General features: G+C 39.6%; 1 protein-coding gene across 1 annotated transcript in view; it reads left to right on the top strand.

Moving 5' to 3' along the window:
* SPTBN5 (spectrin beta, non-erythrocytic 5) overlaps positions 1 to 19,467 on the top strand; it is a 108,270-nt gene that overhangs the window by 28,594 nt on the left and 60,209 nt on the right. Inside the window, exons 20-34 of the mRNA XM_009473764.2 lie at positions 60 to 306; positions 1,168 to 1,307; positions 2,310 to 2,409; positions 3,118 to 3,288; positions 3,381 to 3,545; positions 4,306 to 4,532; positions 5,098 to 5,284; positions 6,567 to 6,767; positions 7,950 to 8,066; positions 8,653 to 8,816; positions 10,442 to 10,574; positions 11,400 to 11,545; positions 12,282 to 12,396; positions 14,381 to 14,491; positions 15,659 to 15,838. Of these exons, the coding sequence (XP_009472039.2) occupies positions 60 to 306; positions 1,168 to 1,307; positions 2,310 to 2,409; positions 3,118 to 3,288; positions 3,381 to 3,545; positions 4,306 to 4,532; positions 5,098 to 5,284; positions 6,567 to 6,767; positions 7,950 to 8,066; positions 8,653 to 8,816; positions 10,442 to 10,574; positions 11,400 to 11,545; positions 12,282 to 12,396; positions 14,381 to 14,491; positions 15,659 to 15,838 (2,404 nt within the window). The remainder of the gene's footprint in view (positions 1 to 59; positions 307 to 1,167; positions 1,308 to 2,309; positions 2,410 to 3,117; positions 3,289 to 3,380; positions 3,546 to 4,305; positions 4,533 to 5,097; positions 5,285 to 6,566; positions 6,768 to 7,949; positions 8,067 to 8,652; positions 8,817 to 10,441; positions 10,575 to 11,399; positions 11,546 to 12,281; positions 12,397 to 14,380; positions 14,492 to 15,658; positions 15,839 to 19,467) is intronic.

Below are 19,467 nucleotides of genomic sequence, written 5' to 3'. Positions count from 1 at the left end.
AAGAGAATTCGTATTCCCTCATGCAATGAGGTCTCATTTTTTCTTTTTGACTCTGGAAGATTTGTGCAGCTGGAAGAGCTAGGGCGCAAAGTAATCCACAAACAACCCAGTAATGGCAGGACCATAGATGTCCACCAGTCCATGGAGAAGCTTGCCAAGGAGAACAAAGAGCTGGAGAAAATGTGGGAACAGCGACAGAAGAAACTGCAGGATGGCCTGGAATTGCAGAAGTTCAATAGGGAGGGAGACCGTATCAATGCAGCCCTCTCTGGCCATGAGGCCTTTCTCCGGGGGGATGACCTTGGGGTACGTACAGCAGCTGATTTTGTTTTCTCCTACTTTGTCTCCCCGTCCAGGGAGTAGCAACAATTTTCCAAATTAGATCAGTTTCCTCATTCTTATGGTCATGGCATTTTAGTACTTGGAAACTAGACTTTCAGGTTCCTATTCATGTTCTTATGTTCTTACTCATCTTAATGACAATGAAGCTCATTGTCTCTCAAAAAAATTTTAAAAACAGCTAGAGTTGTGATTTGTTGCTGTGCCTGTACATGTCAGATGGTTTATATACAATTGACTCATCAGTTTGGTGGCTAACCATTAAAAAAAATGTTTCAGCTTGAACATAATTAATATTTCTTTGGTGAAGTAAAAACCTGACTTTAAAAAAATAAAGCTTTTTCTTTTCATTGTGTATTTTAAGAACATTAAAGCAAATGAAGGGAAAAAAACAAATGCAGGCAATATTCACAAGATCAGTGAAGGAAGAGGTTGTGGTATCTCACCATCTTTTATGTTTTCAGCTGAAACTGAAACTTCGATACTTTTGGGTCAACTAAGTGGAATAAAGTTTTACTTAGTTACAGCCTTTCGTACAGCACATACCTAGATGTGCCAGAGTGCTGACATAAATTCAGAATGCAGATTTTCTTAAAAGGTGAAAATGGAACCATAATGGAAACGTAAAACAGAAGAATCAACATGATACAAACCTAAACATCTGCTGCGTGTTTGTAGCCCTGAACATCCTTAGGCACATGCAAAATGTACACTATATCTCCTGCCTGAAAGAGAAGGTGGAAATAAGGTCCAAAATTTTTTTTCATTGCTACAGAAACGACATATGACCAAGAAAAAACTTGATCCAATTATCTTTCTTAAATGCAGGACCACGTAGATGCTGTTCGAAGCCTGCTAAAGCAACATCAGGAATTTGAACAACTGCTGATGGCACTGAAGAGACGAATTGAAGCGCTTAATGAAAATGGTGTGAACCTAATAGAGAGCAGGCACTTTGCATCTCACGTGTGAGTCCGAACTCCTTCCTTTTCCATTTAGCTTTAATAAGGGATCCATTGTTATTAGGGTGAGATGAAAAACTTTCTCTGTACCAGGATTTAGTTGATCTCCAAGCTGTGATCTGCTGGATGAGGCGGGGTAAAAGGGTTGTTTGGTTGGGTTTTTTTAAAAAAAATACAGATTTCCCGTGCTCTCAGGACAAATAGGCAAAATGCTTTAGGTTAAAAGCGACATTTGACAGAGCACTAGAATAATTTGTCTTGTATCATAAATTGCATATAGTGTTAAAACTTCTTTAACGTAAACTCATTAAATGCCTACATAAAACAAATTTTCCTTCATTTATTGGTATCGCATATTAGAATTAATGTTTGCTGTCAAAAAGTTACAGAAGACTTAACAAGGAAATACCTCACCAGGAGCAGCTCCTTCATGTTATTGTCGAAGCTGAATGGTCACCTATAATTCCTTTACTGTGCTAGAGCCACTATGATCTAGCAAGGGGACCTCTGCATAAACAAAAATTAGAAATATAGGGTCAGAATGGACCTCTTGGGTCAAAAAGACCATGTTCTTGTGATCACAAATGATAATGTCTTGAAAATTCCCTGCACAAATTTATAAAACTGCTCTTAAAATCTGATTTTTTTGCCAGCACTACTACCATTAGAAGGCCATTCCAGAGCCTCATTGCACTTGCATCACAGAGAAAATTATTAGTTAAGGTGCAGTACTTGGGAAAGAGAAAGGTCTGGGTGTTTTAGTCAAACATACATGACTGCAATTCACTAATGTAACACAGCCATATAAAAGGAAAATCCAGAGCAGCTGGCAAGCAACAGCTACTTTCCAGATGAGCCCAGCATGGTCATGGGACAGGGCCATATATCCCTTCATCCTGTCAACAGAGATGTTGAACTAGATTCCATTTATATCATAGTCATGAATACAGTACAACCAAGGGGAACCAATGACTAGTACTGCATTGGACTTCCTGGTTTTCTTGGTAGTATTGAAGAGAGAATGGTCACTCTCCGGCGAAGGTGGGAGCAGCTGATACAAAGCAATGACAAGAGAAAACAGAGGTTGTTGGATTCCCTACAGCTGCAGGTAAGAGGACTGATACTGCAGATTTGGTTAGGCATGCGTGAAGTAATTTTACTCTTTGTCTTAATATGGGACAAATCTCAAACTGCTGAGCATCCCTACTGCAGCTCACTTCCTCTTTGGCTATGAGACAGAGAATTTCACTTTCCAGGGAGTAGGTGATGCATTGGTGATAAATCTTACAAAGCCATAACCATAGCAAAATACCAAAACAAAAATGGAGATATTGAATGAAAAATATTAACAGAATATTTTGTCTACTGGGTAAGTTTATTCTGCTCATTATTTATTATTATTCTGGGCCCTAATAATTTGGCAGAGTTACTTACAGTAACTGTACTTTTGGCACCAAATTTAGCTTCCAGTGCTGAGATACAAAGTTATACTGGAGGACTGGACCACTTATGGTTAAAATAATAGTCTATCAAAAATGCAAACCTTCAGTGACAATTAAAGGCAACAGATTAGTAAATATGGTAAAAAAGGGACTAAGAGATATTACTCTGAGGGCTCAAAAACTCATCAATGGTTCAAGATCATACCTCTTCAATTAAGAGTATTGATTATGTAGAACAACTTTTATATGAAAATATATCACATTTCCTAACTGTTAGAAAAAAAATTCAGGGCTTGATCCTAACAGCAAGGGTGCACTGCAGACCCACACAAAACCAGAAGTTAAATCAATTTAATCCTGTTTGTTGCTGTAAGGAGTTTAATCGTGATGCTGCTGAGCTTTTGATATGGATGGAAGAGAAGTGCAAGATTGCATCAGATGAATCCTATCGTGATCCAACAAATGTTCTACGCAAACTGAAGTGGCATGAGGCTGCTGAGAAGGAAATGATGGCTAACGAGGAGCACTTTGCAACATTGATAAAGGTGAAGGCAGTTTTGGAGCTAAGTCTTCCATCTTGTCCCAAACTTCATAGATGCTGATCTGCTCAAAAAAATGATGTGCTGTGTTTCTCCAGAAAGGAAATCAACTGATTCAAGACAACCATTATGCTGCAGTTTCTATCCAGGAGAAGATGTCAGAGCTTCAAAAGAAGTGGAAAGAGTTGTATGGCAAGATGATAGAGCGAGGTGACAAGCTGAGACAAGCTGGGCAGCAAGAACAGCTCATGGAACTGCTCCAGGTCAGGAGGTGATGGGAAACAGAGGGGAGGAATGGCCTAGGAGCCTGGTTCCTCTGTTGTGTGATCCTCCCAAAAAAGAACAGAATAGCATCCAGATAAAAGTGTATTTTAAGGTGTCCATTTTGTCTACAGTCTCAGGAGAGAAAACCCACTATAACACTGACCAAGCTCACTCCAAAGCTATGAGCAGGATAACAGTGCCAGCACAGCACCAAGACACAAAGCTGTTGAACTCAGGCTGAGCACTGCATCTGTGTGGCCATCCTGTACTGGGAAAACAATCAAAACTCCTGCATGGGTCAATGCTGTGCAAACATAACTGCTTGCTTGGAGTCAGTTTGGGGGTTGGAGGCATGGCACTGTATTAAGTACACTGTCATCCAGGAAAATTGTATAAGAGGAACAATGTGCTATGAAGCTCTTTTGATACCAGTATGTCATGGAACTGCTGTTGTATTGTAGCTACAATCTGAAGCCTTTGAAGATTGTTTGATTGTTTTGTATTATGTCACTGAAGATAGTTCAAAGAGACTGTTTTTAATGATGTGCTTTAGTGTCTCAGAGAGAAGAGTACTCCAAAATAGTGTGCAAACCAAAATATTCACAGGAGATGCCTCTTAGAGACAACTGGCCATCATGCTACCAAGAAGGGACACATGGATTTCAAAATTGTGTCCAGGAAGCTGTCATGGGAGGGCCTGAGTGAAAGAAAATTATGTTGAAAAGTCAGTATGAGTGTGCTGTAATCTTTTCCTGGCAGGATGCCAAAAAGAAGATAGAGAAAATTGAGAAAGTTCTTCAGGAATCTGAGACAGGCCATGATTTGCGCTCCAGCCGTGATCTACTCAAGCAGCACAGACAGCTGGAAAATGAGACACGTGAGCTGGCAGAGAAAATGAACTCTATTGTATCTCATGCAAGGAAAATGGCCACCAATCACTTTGACTCCCAGAGGATTCTGGATGAAACACAGAAATACCTGAAAAGGTGAGGTGTCACTCTCTTTTTGTCTCCACCCCTTGTGACAAATAACAATTTTTGTTCTACCTTCTACAAAATGTCTTTCAGTTGATTAGCTTTAATCCATATTCAGGAACAATTTCTCCTCTCACTTGTACCACAACTGTGCTTTGATCTGCACCTACACAGCTGCCTGTTGACCCACTTCAACCTTTATTACTGGAGCTTGCTCCTTGCCTGCTGCACTCCTCCTCTAGTCCTTTGCTTATGCATAGGTCATCCACTGCTTTCTAGGTGCAGTGATCCATCATTCAATAGTGACTAGTTCCTTAAAACATCACAGGACAAGCCTAGTACTACAAAATTATAAATCACTTTGCTTACATTTAGTATTATCATGTAAGTCTATTTGCCAAAAGTAGCCTTCTGGAGAAGGGATTCTTGTACGTGCAGCCAGCACTAACCATTGAAATTTAATTGCAAAGAAGTGTCCAGTGTTTTCTAATCTTCACAGTGGTATCATAGCCTAATTCCCCCTGGCAGATTCAGGATAAAGCTTTGTTTTAACATATATTTAATGGATGACCCCTAGGTTTGAGTCTTTGCAAGCACCTCTTGATGAAAGACGTAAGTTGCTAGAAGCTGCAGTGGATCTCTATGAGTTCTACCATTATCATGACATGGAACTGAACTGGATTAATGAACGATTGCCTATTGCCCATTCCACCAACTGTGGGAAATCCTTGGATGTGGCTCAAAACCTGCTGCAAAAACACAAGGTAACTCGTTTAATCAAGTGTTTTATAGCACATTGGCACATTGCATTTCACCTCAGCCTGCAAACCAGCACCTGCACAGTTCTCCTCTACCTTCAGGAAGGCTGTTGCAAGCAAAATTTATTGGTACACTTCCAATGAATACATTCTCTGATTCCAGCACTAGCCCAGCTAGAATGTTTCCAGTGGATTGAGACAAGTGAGCAATGTGGTGGTGATTTTCAGAGCAAACACAAAATTCCTGTGGGAACTGCAAAATTTGTCGTATTTTGCAGTATTACTATTCTGAGAAATTTTGTAGCTCTTCCCATTAGAAGTGGATAAAAAGCTAGCGTACGTCACACTAAACAGAAAAAATGAGGGTTTTGCTTTGTGGGTTGATCTGGGTTGAGTATTTTGACTGTTACACGCTCATCCTATTTTAGTTCTCTGCTTACTGCTTCATTATACATGCAGTCTTGAGGTATGTGCATGCTAGATTCCCTAGGAGAGCATTTAACAACCATTTAATGTTTCTTTTAGTTCTGTACTGCTTGTAAAATGGTTTGAACAAGCCACAGTCAATATATTTATAAAGACAAGTTAACACTGATTTCTGGAGGGTTTGATTCTTTGTAGCAGTTCCTCACAGCCGGAGGGGCACCTCAGAGCTGCCCTGCATCACAGGCAACACTGGAATTTGCAGCACCTGGATTGCAAGTTCCATGAGAAAGTTCTAAGACCAGTGGGGAGGCTTTATGGAGCAAGAGTCTAATGATTTTCATGGTACTGTTGACAATGTCTCTCTTCGCGTCATCCTCCAACCCATTCATCTTCTGGGATATTTTATTTTCCCATCAGCTGCTCAACACTCTTTTCTGAATCCCCCAGCTTTGTGTCTCATCCCTTGTTCTGTTCCATCTCCCAAACCTCCCTGGCTGCTGGGCAGGGGAAGGGGCAGGTGCATGATAAGGAGAAGGGGTAGAATCAGGCCAGAGCACCAGGCTGAGGACTTCGGTGAGTAATGCTGAGGGTGTAGGGAAGTTAAGGGATATATGCTGCCACGTTACAGACTCTTATCTCCTCCCTCAATGGCAGCACCAAGAGCAGAGCATTATACAAGCAGGGCTGGAACGGGTGTCTGAGGCTGCAGCTGTTGTAGAAACAGACAGTCCTTGTGTCCACTGGCTATACTCTGCCCACTGTCACCAGCTGCCACTTTTGCTTAGGACTAGGAGCACATAGAATTTCTTTGTCCTCACATACCCTTCCTTTATTCCTATTTTTTCTTTCATCTCATTCCCAGGAACTGCAGGCAGAAGTGAATGCCCACAAACAGCAAGTCCAGCGGGTCCTGGATAAAGGAAAGACAATGGTTGTAGGCCAGCACCCATCAGCTCAGAAAATAAGTGAGAAATGCCAGGAGCTTGTGGCTGCTTGGCAGGGCTTGGAGAAGGCCTGTGAGGAAAGGATGAAGCAGCTGCAGCACTCAGTTGGCTTCCAGGAGGTACAAATTACAGCAAAGTGCTTACACAGTAGCTTTTTCAGACAAACAAGAGGACCAAAATTTTAAAGTGAATAACAAAACAGCTTTGCTGGGATTGGTATTGACTTCAGTTTCCTGAGGACAGACTCATGGGAATGGAGGGCTGGGCTGCATAGCTGAATGCAGCCCCCAGTCTAGAGCTGCTGCTCTAGAGATTTTCCTTGGACTCTGTACCCATCCCTTATGGTTGTGTGTAGAACACACATTTCTCCTAGTAGTAGCTCCTTTCTCAGTATCTTTATACAGCCTCAGGCTTTGACTTAAGTAATGCAATGGATCCTGAGCTGGCCCTTCATACTGGAGAATTAAGACAAGGAAATCAGAAAAGAAGGGATCTCTTGTGCCATCCAATCTTTGCCTGTTCTAGGCAACAATGTTCCAGGCAACAAAATGATACTGAGAAACTGATAACACTCTTTCAGAGCAAATTAGGACTTCTGGCCCTGTTATTTTCAACAGGATACTGGACCTTTATGTTTAGTCTTTTTAAAAAAAAATTGCATGCAAATATTTATCTCGATAATCCAAATTTTCTGTCATCAATGGATCATGTAGGAGTACAGTTATTCAGATAACACATGCAGTTCTGTAGACATAAACAGCATTTGCATAGAGTTCACAGACCCACCTAAAGTATGTTCCCTGGGGAATTTAATCATCTGGCTCTTATTTCTTCCATCTATAAAAACAGCTGTCCATAATATAGGCTTTATGAAGCCTGATTTTTATAGGTGATTTGAACTTCTCAGGAAGGGGAAGGAGAAATATCACACTGATATTACACAGTTATCCCCTACCCTTAGTGAATAAAGAAAAGGAAAAGTCGAGTAAGGATAGTGACTGGAAGAAAGAAAAGTGAGACAACTTGAAACTTACTGCCAGAGCTTTGATGCCTGGAGAGGGCCTTAGTTATCCTGCACTGAAGTTTTCCTTCTGTGGACTCCTTCACCTTCATATAATTTGACAGAACAACAGTGTAGAATAGTAGTTCTTGGGATTAAATATTCTTTATTTGTTATTTAATAAAACATCACAGGAAATCTGACAGTGCACCCTCCATTTAGAATTTATTAGGTCAAAAAAATGACATGAGTATTTTGAAAGTTGAGGTAGAAACTAATTTGCTTTCTCTTTAACTGATAGTTTTTAATGAGTACTTCAGACCTGGAGGCTTGGATAGCAGAAAAACATCCACTTGTGACAAGCAAGGACTATGGTAAGGATGAAGATGGAACACTGAAACTCCTCAAGAAACATAAGGTATTTCTCTGCTTAAATTCTGTACGCTGTTCTGATCTTCTGGTCTGTCTGTAGTTGTAAAATTTTCTCTCTCACTGGTACTTAAGTGTCCAGCCATCTACAATATATTTCGCGTTGATGTATGTCTACATGTGAATGGACGGATAGACGAGATCAATGCAGCTTACTAATATGGTTGGAAAAAATGTAGTTTGGGGGAAAAGGAGAATGGTGAATATTCTCATCTTATTTTTGAGGCCAAAACTGGCTATGATCTGATATCTGCTTTTCAGTCTCAACAGATGCATACAGAAGCCTTATTTTTATTCCTAGAATCAAATATACAGATAGAGTATTATTCCAGGAATACTTTTCTCTGTCTAATTGTCTTCATTTGCCTAATTTGTCTGAATTTATGTACACTTTTTTTCCAAAAAATGTTGCTAGAAAATGATCTAAAATTGATCAAGTCTTGGAAACATCACATGCTTCCAGAAAGTTTTTCTCCTCTTTTAATGTCTCAACGACTACACCGTAGGCTGGTGCAAAAGTTCAAACAGTGGATATCTTGGACAACTGGCTCTCAATCCACTCTTTTCTCTGCCAGGCACTGGAGCATGAGATTGCCATTTACCAAAATTTGATGAAAGAACTGAGTGAAAGTGCCCAAACTCTTCCTCTTGCGGGCTCCATCCAGTATGTTGAAGTTGATGCACCAAAGGAACAAGTTCATTCAAGACTCCAAGAGCTGCAGGAACTAGCAGCAGCAAGGTATAAACTAGAACTGCCTCTTGGATCCTAGGTTTGACGCAAAGCCCACTGAAGTCAATAAAGGATATCTCCAGTTACCTCACCAGAATTTAGATCATATCCATTATCTCCTCTTTTTTCAATTTTATTTAGGAAATTGCTTGTTTCTATAGTAGAATTCTGTGCACCTATGAGCTTTTCATTATTGCTAAGCCAGAACTCTACATTTTATTCAGGGAGTTTTGCTACATATTAAGGATTCAAAGCCCCCAAATTTCCTCTTTACCCTTCATCATCCTCCTGTAAAGTGGCTTGAGATGCCGGATTCTGACTTGCCTTTGTAGTATTTGGAATCTGCTATCAAAAGGAAAAAAAATGTTTTTAAAAGGTTTCCTTAATGTTGCTGGAAAATTACTTAATTCATTACATAGCAGAAGGGAGACAATTACAGTTACACTTATCTTTATGCCCAGTGGCTGTGCTAGTATAAGAAGGGTTTTATTCTTGAATGAGTCATTTACTTTTCATTTCACTTCCTTTCTGTTATTGTTACAGTAAGATGTTTACAACAGGACAGTTTGCTTGTACACAGGGTTTTTAAACACTTCTGGTTTAACAACAGGAACAAATGTCTGAACAGTTTGGGTTTTTCCTCCACAAAAATTTCACTCAGAAAAGGAATGGGGCTCTGCAAGTAGAATATCAAATAAATGAGTCTGAATACTACAATAATTAAGCCTAGAGGAAATGCTGATATTTTACCTTGTGTTTTTATTTTTGTTTACAATTAAAAAAGTAAAAGCATCAACAGAAAATCCTGTGAATTAAGAGTTCAGAAAAAGAAATACTCAATCTAGAAATATCAAAACACTTGTGTGTGTTGAACACAATGTTAACCAGGGTCTCACGGTGCCTTATTGGTGCTCTGGTTTGTACCTCTGATCTGCCTTCTCCTTGGCAGGCTGAACTCTCTCAGCAGGCTACATCTCTTGTGATGAGCATTTGTGATTCAAATAGGGAAGCCAGGTTCATCTTTCCCGGAATATTTGCACAATGGCCAGGCAGTGTCAGCAGATGAAAAAATGGTATTTTGTTTACTGTGGAAGGCCTGTAACATGTCAGGCTGTGTTATAAGATACTCTAGATGATTAGAAATATGCAACAGGTTGCAGTTTTTGCTGCACAGGCAATATGCACAGAATTGCATAAAATGGCTTTCATAGCGCTTGCCTTCCTGGTGCACCATCCTCAGTTAGAAAGATTTCCTTCTCATTTTCATAAGTACTACAATTATCTTTAGAAAGACAGATCAGGACAGATCTGGAAAAAAAGAAGGGTATTCTTATGGGAAGGAAAAAAAAAAACCAACCAACCAACCAACCAAAAAAACCCCAAAAAAGAAAAAACAAAATCAGGGAGAGAGCTCAGCTAGGCACAGTGCTTTTCTGGGAAACTCAGCCAATGAGTCTGACCTGGCTGACAGCTGTCATCTCACAAATGTCATTTCCAATCTTGAGAAATAAAACCAGCTCTTTCATTAAAGAGAATGAGTCTTGATGGTGAGAGGTTTGGGGGATTAATAGGAAGAAAGTTACTGATTGTCCTCCTTGGTCTAAATGTGTTGTCTTGTCTCCTTTCCCCAACAGAGGGAAGAAGCTGGATGAGACTCTTGTCTTGCATGAATTTCTACGAGAATATGAAGATCTGCAAGACTGGATCACTCAGCAGAAACAAACAGCCAGCTCTGAAGACTATGGAAATGATTATGAACATGTCTTGGTGAGTTTTTTGAGTAACAGATCAAAAATCAACCAAACTGTATGTTGTGAGACTGTAAAAGGATTCTAAGGTTGTCCTTGAAAACTTATAAGACAATGTAAGAAATAAGTATAAATAACTGGGAGATGGGAAGAGAAAAGGGTGAAGAGTGGGTGGGAAGGATTGACTTGTAATGACAGGCAGGCAGCATTGCCTAACACATCCTGTTACCATGGGGGCTGAGCTGTGTGAAACAAGTGCACGCTAAAATGCCTGTGCCTTCAGAGAGTAATCCTTCTATTTTTAATAACCAGATATTTTAGTGTGGTGTCCATTAAGAATTTTTTTCATCACAAATGCTGATGTACAGACATTTACATCTATACCTCTTCACATGGCACCTAAACTAATTTACTGTCAGCCCATTAGAAATCAATAGCTATTCAGAATCCTCATTTTTATGATTGATTTCAAAATATCTTGTGTCCTAAATCTTAAAATTGGACTACATTATTCAGTTATAGTACTGAATACACATTTGCATTCATGAAGAAAAAACATGTAATTTAATAATTGAAATTCATTGTACATTGAATCTTTGCTTCTATCCCCGGTAATAATGTTTCTGCCTCCCATCTGCATCACAAACCTCATGTTTTGCTAATAGTTTGTAGCTCCTCATGGTCTTTGGAGGTAAAATCCAGTCATTCTCTGCAGTTTCTCCATTTCCAAATATGATCAGCTTATTACCTGTCTTTTGGCTGTCCTCTGATAGCTGAGCAGGTATGTTTGGGAAAAGAGAGCACTCAAAATGCCTTTTTGTTATTGTTGTTTTTCCTTCAAAAGCAACTTTGTGCCAAATATGACACGTTCCGACACCAGTTGGAAGCAGCTGGGAAAAGAGTTGTGACTTGCCAGCAGCTGGCAGACAACTTGCTGAACTGTGGGCATTCCGAGTCCCGGGAAATTCGGCAGAAGCAGAAAGAGCTAAGGTAAGAGACTTGTGTTAGTTGTATAATGCTTTGTCCTTTCAATTCACTCTCAAGGAGGAGGAAGTGAAAAAGAATTAGAAAAGGATAAGGCCTGTCCACCCAATTCTCTAATTGCAAAATATGTGGTTTGCTCACTGATATAGAGCTGCTGCCATGCCTCATTTAAAAATAGACTACTACAATGCAGACATTATCTGCTTGCTGATTTGGCTTCTTGTAAATTGCATCAGAGGTGCTTTACAAGTAAGGGATGAGTGAACTTCCTTTGCCCTTTGAAAAGGGACCACCTAACTGAAAGGCTAGGAGTTTAGTTGCTTCTTTATTGCTTCTGATTTTTGAGTTTGAATCCCATGACTGCTCTGCAGAACAATGTTAATATGTTCTGAGCTTCTTATGTCTGGCATCAGTCCAAACTGGTGCAAAAGAGAAGCATGAAGGAATAGTAGGGTCTGACTCAGTCCTCCAAGTCCTGCGTATAAAACCTGAAAAGCATATTGGAAAGGGGCACACTTATATAGGACCATCTATTTAAGTGACTGGGGCAGACAGGAGGACATGGACAGAGTAGGGTGAGAGACCTGCTGTCCCTCAGAGAATCACTCCAACAGAATTTAATGGCAGGAATGAAAAATAAAGTAAGAGGAGGTCTTGTTTTCAGTCTTTCTTCAGACTGTTAATCTCCTTTACTCCTAGTTTGAATGTTTTACGTGATTCTTTTCCCCATCCTCCCTTGTAGGAACTCCTGGGAGGAGCTGTTAGAAATTACCAGATTACGAGGTGAGCGGCTGAGAGATGCTGAGGCGATTCACAAGTGTTACCAAGATCTGACAGATGCTCTGGCCCATATTGAGGTAAAAAATAATGGGAAAGTCTCATTATGTGAAAACTTCATTTCAGCTTAATTTGTGGAGTATTCTTAAGATTCTCAGCATGCTTACTGCTGACTTCTAAAAAAATCTCAGTAAGAAACCTGTGTGATTACTCAAAGTGTTAAAAAAAAAAATCCTGGGTAATCCTTAGATGCCTGAGTGTTCACCTTATGAGAACCATTGGTGAAACCAGGTGCAGATAAAGTTGTTGATCTATGGGATAAGCTGAGAAGACCAGGGCTTGAACTAAGTTGTCTCACAGTGCAATGCATATAGTAACGTTGTGTGCAGTCATCACACCTGACTAAGAAACTGTTTACTGCCTCACTGTGGTTCTTCTTTGTACACCATTGGAGCTTTATGTGCTGTAAAAAGAACTGTCTTGTGAAAAAGGCATTTGTCTGGATTACAGTGACCATTAGTCTGGAAGGTTGTCAGGCAATCGTGTGACCTGATGTGAAAAGCTGGGCCAGAAATCTTTTCCTCTCATTTCAGTGCGCAGTACTGGCAATAATTCCAAACAGTCCCAGTGTGAAAACTAGGGGGAGAAGTCCCAATGAAAATCTTCAGCCTTCCGTTTTACCTAGGCATTATGAAAAAATTAATGGAGAAACCACATCCTTACTGTAATGAGAGGTGTGGTTTCCCTAATGCAGATGTGTACAGGAGGCGGCAATCCAACAGAGCTTCCACTGTTTGCAAGGCAACAGGGCTTTGTTAGGTTACGTGTGGTTCATTTTCTACTTGCTTATGCTGGCAGAGGCTGTCTTATTCAACTATGTTATTCCTGTTTTCTTTCCCTGTCGTGAATGGAAAATCAAACATCATAATATTTCACTGTATACCAGCTGGGGTTTTCAGAACCTGGTGCATATTTAACTTAAATGATGAAGTAGTTAATTCTGTGGCAGTGACATGTGATAGTTCAGAAACACTTCACAGACCAGCTGTTGGTTTATCCCCATGCTGAGTTTGTCCCAGGCAACCAATACACATTTCTTGCATCGCATCTTGTTAATAAGCTTCACTACTGAGTGGGAGAGCAATTCAGTCATCTTGCCCATCCCTTCCTGTGTACCCTGGTCAGATGTCTACCAAGGAAAGCCATTTCTCATAGCAACATAGTACTAGAAGATCTTGCTTAAGTCACTGACTCCAGTGCCATCATATCATAGGCAACTACAACGTGCATGTCCTTTTACACCTTACCAAGATGTATTGCTGGTACCCCAAACCAGCCTGTGAATCTGTTACACAAATACACTTCTCCAATGGTTAGAAATGTTCTTCTAATTTTGCACCTAAATTGACCTGGAACAAGTTTGTAATTATTTTATTCTAGCAACAGTGTTGTCCTCCAGCTGAAATGCCGTTTCTTTTTGCTTGCTGTATTCCCAGTGCATGTCTGTGTAACAACTAAATCCCCTCAGAACCTTTGTTGAGCTAAATAAATGTTTGGTTTCTCTGTTTCTGTCATCTTTACAGTAATCTTTCCTTGCATATATGCCATTTTTAACTCATCTTTCCTGAGCATGTGTAACTAAATTTTTATCTAAAGATAGTTCATAGATAGACCACCTGTATCGCAAAGAATGGCCTGAAACTTGGTTGTTAGTGCTACTTTAAGAATTCACTATATGTCACTGCAGTACCTATTCAAGATTGATTCCCAACTCAAAGCCTGTAAGACAGTCTCCTGTATTGTCTGATCACGGAAAGACTTGAAACTTCATCTCTCACAGTCCAGCTGGGTAGCTTAATCACTAAGATACTTACAAGTGAGTTACTAGGACAGATGTACTAGGACAGATTTTTCTAGCTTCCTTTTACCTATCATAGCTGAGTAACCCAGGATGTCCTTAGCTGTGCAGTGAGTTGCACTACACAAAATGACTAAAGTAGGCTTGTAGTGTGTTTTGCTTGGAAGTAGAAAGTAACAGAGCTTTCTCTGATTTCTTCCTTCTAGGAGAAGTCCAAAAGTATTCCAGATGATGTTGCTAAGGACATGAGAGGTGTGCAAACCCAGCTCCGGAACCATGTGGCCCTGGAGCACGAGCTCTCTGGGAATGAGCAGCAGGTAATGAAAGTCATTTGTGGTCTTTAATGTGTAAGCAAAATTCAAGTTTCCAAGACAGTCATAATAATAATTTGGTATTGTGAACCAAATTATCACAGGCTCTCTGTGAGAGCCTGGAAATCTCTGAGGATCTTCCTTAGTCTTCTGCTTTTTTAATATATTCAAGGTCAGATGGCAATGATAAAGTATGTCATTTAAAACCTCACAAATAAGGGACATATTATAATGAGCGCTGACTATTGAAGTGATTCACAGGGATATTTTTGATTACTGTTTGAAATGTATGATTATGCCAGGCTTTATGTGTTTACCACCTTCTTCAAAGTGTTCCAGGTGATTACAAGGAAAAATCCAGAATCTGTTCTATGTGCAGAGAAACTGAATATTCATTGAACACAAAATGCATTGATTAACTATGGAGAATTATAGACGGAAGGATGTGGCAGCAGTCTGGAATTTTCAACAAGTTTAGAGGGGTAGGAATTGGGCTGTGAGAAAGAAGGATAGGGCTCATCATACAAACTTGTGAAAAGTTTCAGCTCACGAGAACAGCTGTTGTTTAGAAAGCTTCCTTGTATATAGGAGATTTGCTTAGCTTCAACTAGACCAATAAAGCTAGTATAAGTTTTTTCTTCATCCCTTTGTTTAGTAAATGTAATGGTGTAGTTAACACAGCATGTGTTATATTGAGATTACTGAAGCAGTTATCCCACTATCATTTATCAGTGGCCTCATATCTTGGCCTTGTGGCAGATAACACTAGAATTGATCCCACCAGCTGCTTGTTACTTTTAAAGGTAAAAGCATGAGAAATGCATGAAGAGAATGTAGTCACAGTTAATCTATATGGTGACTGGGGAAAACAAGGTATGATTAGCTATTATTTGCATTACTCATGTATGGTATAGTAAAAGGGAGAAAAAAAATCTGCCTGCCTATTTGAAAAAACACCATTGTGATGAGCCTTAGCAAACACTGGATGTCACTGTTATTCCACAGAACTGAAATTAGGGAAGCTTTTGTTTAGCGCAAGAAAAGTTAGGTCAGAAAATGTTGCTTAAATTGTAGTTTCATGTACAATTAACATAGCCCTTATCATAACTTTTCTGATATTAGCTGGATCTCTGTGACTCTCTTCATACCCTCTTCTTTCATCCCTGTGTGTAGCTGCAGGAGCTGATCCACTCTGCAGATCATGTGCTGACCCATTGCTCAAAGAAGCAGGTAGAAGATCTGAAAGCAAAGCAGCAGGCAATAGTGACCAGCTGGAAGGCCCTGAAGTCTAAAGTGGAACTGCGCAAGAAACTTCTGGAACAAGCATTCAAGCTTTACCAGTTTCAGGCACATGTAAGCACTTCTGCCTTCTGTCCATTGGTACACAGGGGAAAGCTTCCTTCAATGTGTGTGAATCATAGGTGTACTTCAAAGCTGCAAAGGTTGATGTAAAAGGCTGCAGGTGCTACCTGTGTTATTAATCAAGTATTTAAGTGCTTGTAGCTATTTAAAGCAGTGTTAGAGGATAAGGATCTTTTACCTTCTATAGGAAGGGAACCTTGCATCCAGCTGTGTATGGGATAATTGATAGTTGTCAGAGACGGTCATCACTTTGCAGGAGTAGCAGTAGTCTTTTCAAAGACTCTGTGATTCCCACTGAGTAAGTGTGATAAAAATAGATGTTAGACTCCCATTTATAATGGCTAAAAGTTTGTTCTCTCTCTGTCAGGGCATGCAATAACCCTCAGTTAACTTGCTTCATGGAATGTATCTAATACAACTCACTGGTCTTTGCAGTAACCTTACAAGTTGCTTAAACACAGTGATATGCATATATCGGCATCATATCATCATCTGCAATGCACAGTAGCTTTCTCTCCAAAGAACTCAGTAGGTCACTGAGCTATGATTTGCCACAGAATACTTTGTGAATGTCAGTAGTCTCAGTGAAGGCACTTGAGCTACACCACTGCAAATTAGTAGATTATTGCTGCAAGTACTGCACTAGCAGGTACTAAAACAGCAAGGGTGCCCCCTTTTATCACGAAGGAAGTTGCTAATGTAGATTTCTAGAGTACCTTTACATTCTTCCTATTCTTGAACTGTTCCAGGTGTAACTTCAGTGTCAATTAAAGATACCTCCGGTAGTTCATATTCTGTTTCCATGTTTGCTGGGAAGCAGAGAATATCCAGGGTATGCTTACCTGGAAAAAAACTTCCCACAAGTTTGTCTTAAGGTCGTGAGCTGGGATCAAGACCACGACAGAGTGTACATGATGCTTTTGTGTTAGCATGAGAGGCTTCTGCACGTTAGGCTAATCCACTTTAAGTCTCTTAAAAGTGTTCAAACCAGCATTACCTGTCATATTTCATCCAAAAATGTATTGTACAGTTAGAGATAAAGGATATTTATGACACTTTGGGTTTTTGAGGGTTTGGTTGGTTTGTTTTTTAACTGTTAAGAATCCATTATCTTGTGCAGAACTGTTGATGGGGAAATATCATTTTATTTATTAGAATTTGACTTAAGGAAAATCAGAGTGGCTCTACTGATGTAGGTGAAAGGTTCATTTGTCCGCTGTCTTTCTGACAGTGATCTAGGGATGACAGTAAGAACAAGGCAAACTTCTTCTAGTGTGTATTCTTCTAACATATATTATTTTCTGGAAGTCTTCAGCCTGTGGGAATCCTCATAAGGAGATGGATCTTGGTGGATTTATCCATTAAAACATAGTCACTCAGAGTTCACTTTGTTATTGATTTGTTGTATAACTTATGTCATAAATTGTATTATTGACTTCAGATAGAAAATGTCCTGTTGGTGGGGGTGCTTCTTTCTTTTTGTTGCTGGACCCATATAAAATACTTTGGTTTGAACTTTTCCTGAAATCTATGATGCATCCTGTGATTTGAATGGCAAATCTATAGCCCATTTCTTACTCTGGCAGTGTGTCCTTTCATCTGCATTGTTAAATTTACAAGCAATGAGCACCTTAAAAATATATAAATCTGTCAGTGGTTAATAGAGAGGGGTACACAGTCATTAAAGTGCTTTCTTAATATCATAAAACAAAATTACAAAGTCAGGTGACTGTATTCTCAGTGACGTGCCTAGAAGGGATTATGCCTCAGGTATCTCCCTGTCTCTTTGTTGTCAGTTTGCTGGCAAGAAGTATTCCTGATCCTCTCAATTTTCACCTCCTTTCTTGAGAATAATTCCTGAAGAAGTGAAGAGCTGGTTCTGCAAATTCAGTAAGCTCGTCCTTCTGCCCAGATAGGACAAGGCAGGGTTATAAAGCCATGTCTAATGACTGTAAGAATCTCAGTAGCTTTAGGGTTCTTCAGCTTTGCTGCAGAACATAGCCCAAATTGCTGAGCACAAAGAGGCAACTTTGCTCCCTTTCCTGTTTCAACCGTGCCAAGGGGTCCACAAATTTAATGTTAGTCACAGCTGTTCAGTGTACTTTTTTCATTAGTATTGTTCATATGCAGTTCATGGGCCTTTTTCGTTATGAAATTGTACACAGATTAAGAAGTGAAACAAAACCAAATCAGCCTTTCCATGAAATGAGAATTCTGCACAATCATCTAGTGTATCTCCTTGCATCCCATCAAGTACGATTTTAGTCTGATTAAATAGCAGAGCTGGCCCTAACTGACATCACGTCGTAACAGCAGAGGGCTCCAAATCTTCCAAGAAACTTTGTCAAGGAAGAGGAATTTAGACATGGACTCAAAGTATTTCTGAATGGTTTGAGATTCTTGTTCTGTAGCTTGTGCTCAGATCTGCTTGATCTCAGCTAGGCTCTGCTTAGGAGTTTCCTGCAGACTGATGCCTAGTCTATCCTTAAATGTTGCTGGCAGTGGCAGTCCAATAACCTCTTGACTTGTTCCATTGCATTAAATATCCTGAGATTTATGGATTTTTTCCTAATGCTTAGCTTAAAATCTCAGGGATTGTTAAACATTTGCAGTGACAAGTGCAATGTCAGTGTCTACAGTGACATCCAGCTGTGTGTGAATTAGTTCTGCAATCAAAATGACGCCAACATGCGTGCACTATGTGGGCCCCTTTAAAAGGACCACAGTCCTTTTAAAGAGTCATTTAGTAGCTGTGTTCACTGGCTTTAAGAAAAGAGTATCTTGGCTTTAAAGCCTAAACTCTTAGGACCCCAAATTGTCCATTTTTAGCTTTGTGGTGCTTTTCTGAAAATATTTATTTCCTGACTGGATTGTTCACAAGTCAGCTTTGAACTGTACAAAATTTTGATGATAGGGATAAAAATCCATAGGTAAAATGGAACAGGCAAGAAGCTATTTCCATTACATGGTTTCCTTCAGTGGAAAAGCCAGCAACCATTCACAAGAGAAAATTTTCAGTTCTTTGCAGTAAAAGAGCATTTTTCTTTGGCACTTACTATACATAATAGTCTTTTAAATTACATTTAAAAACTAAAAGACCATTTACCACCTCAAAACTGAATCAACTAATCCAAACACGATTAAACTGTAACAAAACTTAATTAATCATCCCATATAATCCACAGTACAGTCCCTTGCAGTCCTGTTTTTTACCAACTGACACATAAGAGCACAACACCATTACAGATTCAAATGAGATGCCTAAAGTAAGTGGACTGGTGAAGATGCAGAATGAAGTGCAGAGAAAGACACACAGAAAATATAAAATTATTTTTATTTGCACAAGTTTCTTCAGTCACAATCGAAAAATAATTCTGAGATTTGTTTAAGAATTTTCTTGCTCATAACTGCCTCAGCTGGATGCTTCAGACATTTTAAGATATTGTAAATGTGTTTATCGGTTCATCAGATTTTGAAAGTAAACTAGCATTACATCTTTGTTCCTTCCAGAATTATGTTCCTGAGCCAATCTCAGTCATATAGTTCCACAAACCAGGAGCTGAATCTGCATGCCTTACATGCTTAAGCAATTTTTTCTGACCAGTGATTTGCCTTTTTAC

The sequence above is a fragment of the Nipponia nippon genome, unplaced genomic scaffold (genome assembly GCF_047370975.1).
Source record: "Nipponia nippon isolate SJK-2023a ecotype South Korea unplaced genomic scaffold, ASM4737097v1 scaffold_10, whole genome shotgun sequence".
Classification (NCBI taxonomy): domain Eukaryota; kingdom Metazoa; phylum Chordata; class Aves; order Pelecaniformes; family Threskiornithidae; genus Nipponia; species Nipponia nippon.
This window is presented reverse-complemented; position numbering and strand designations above follow the sequence as displayed.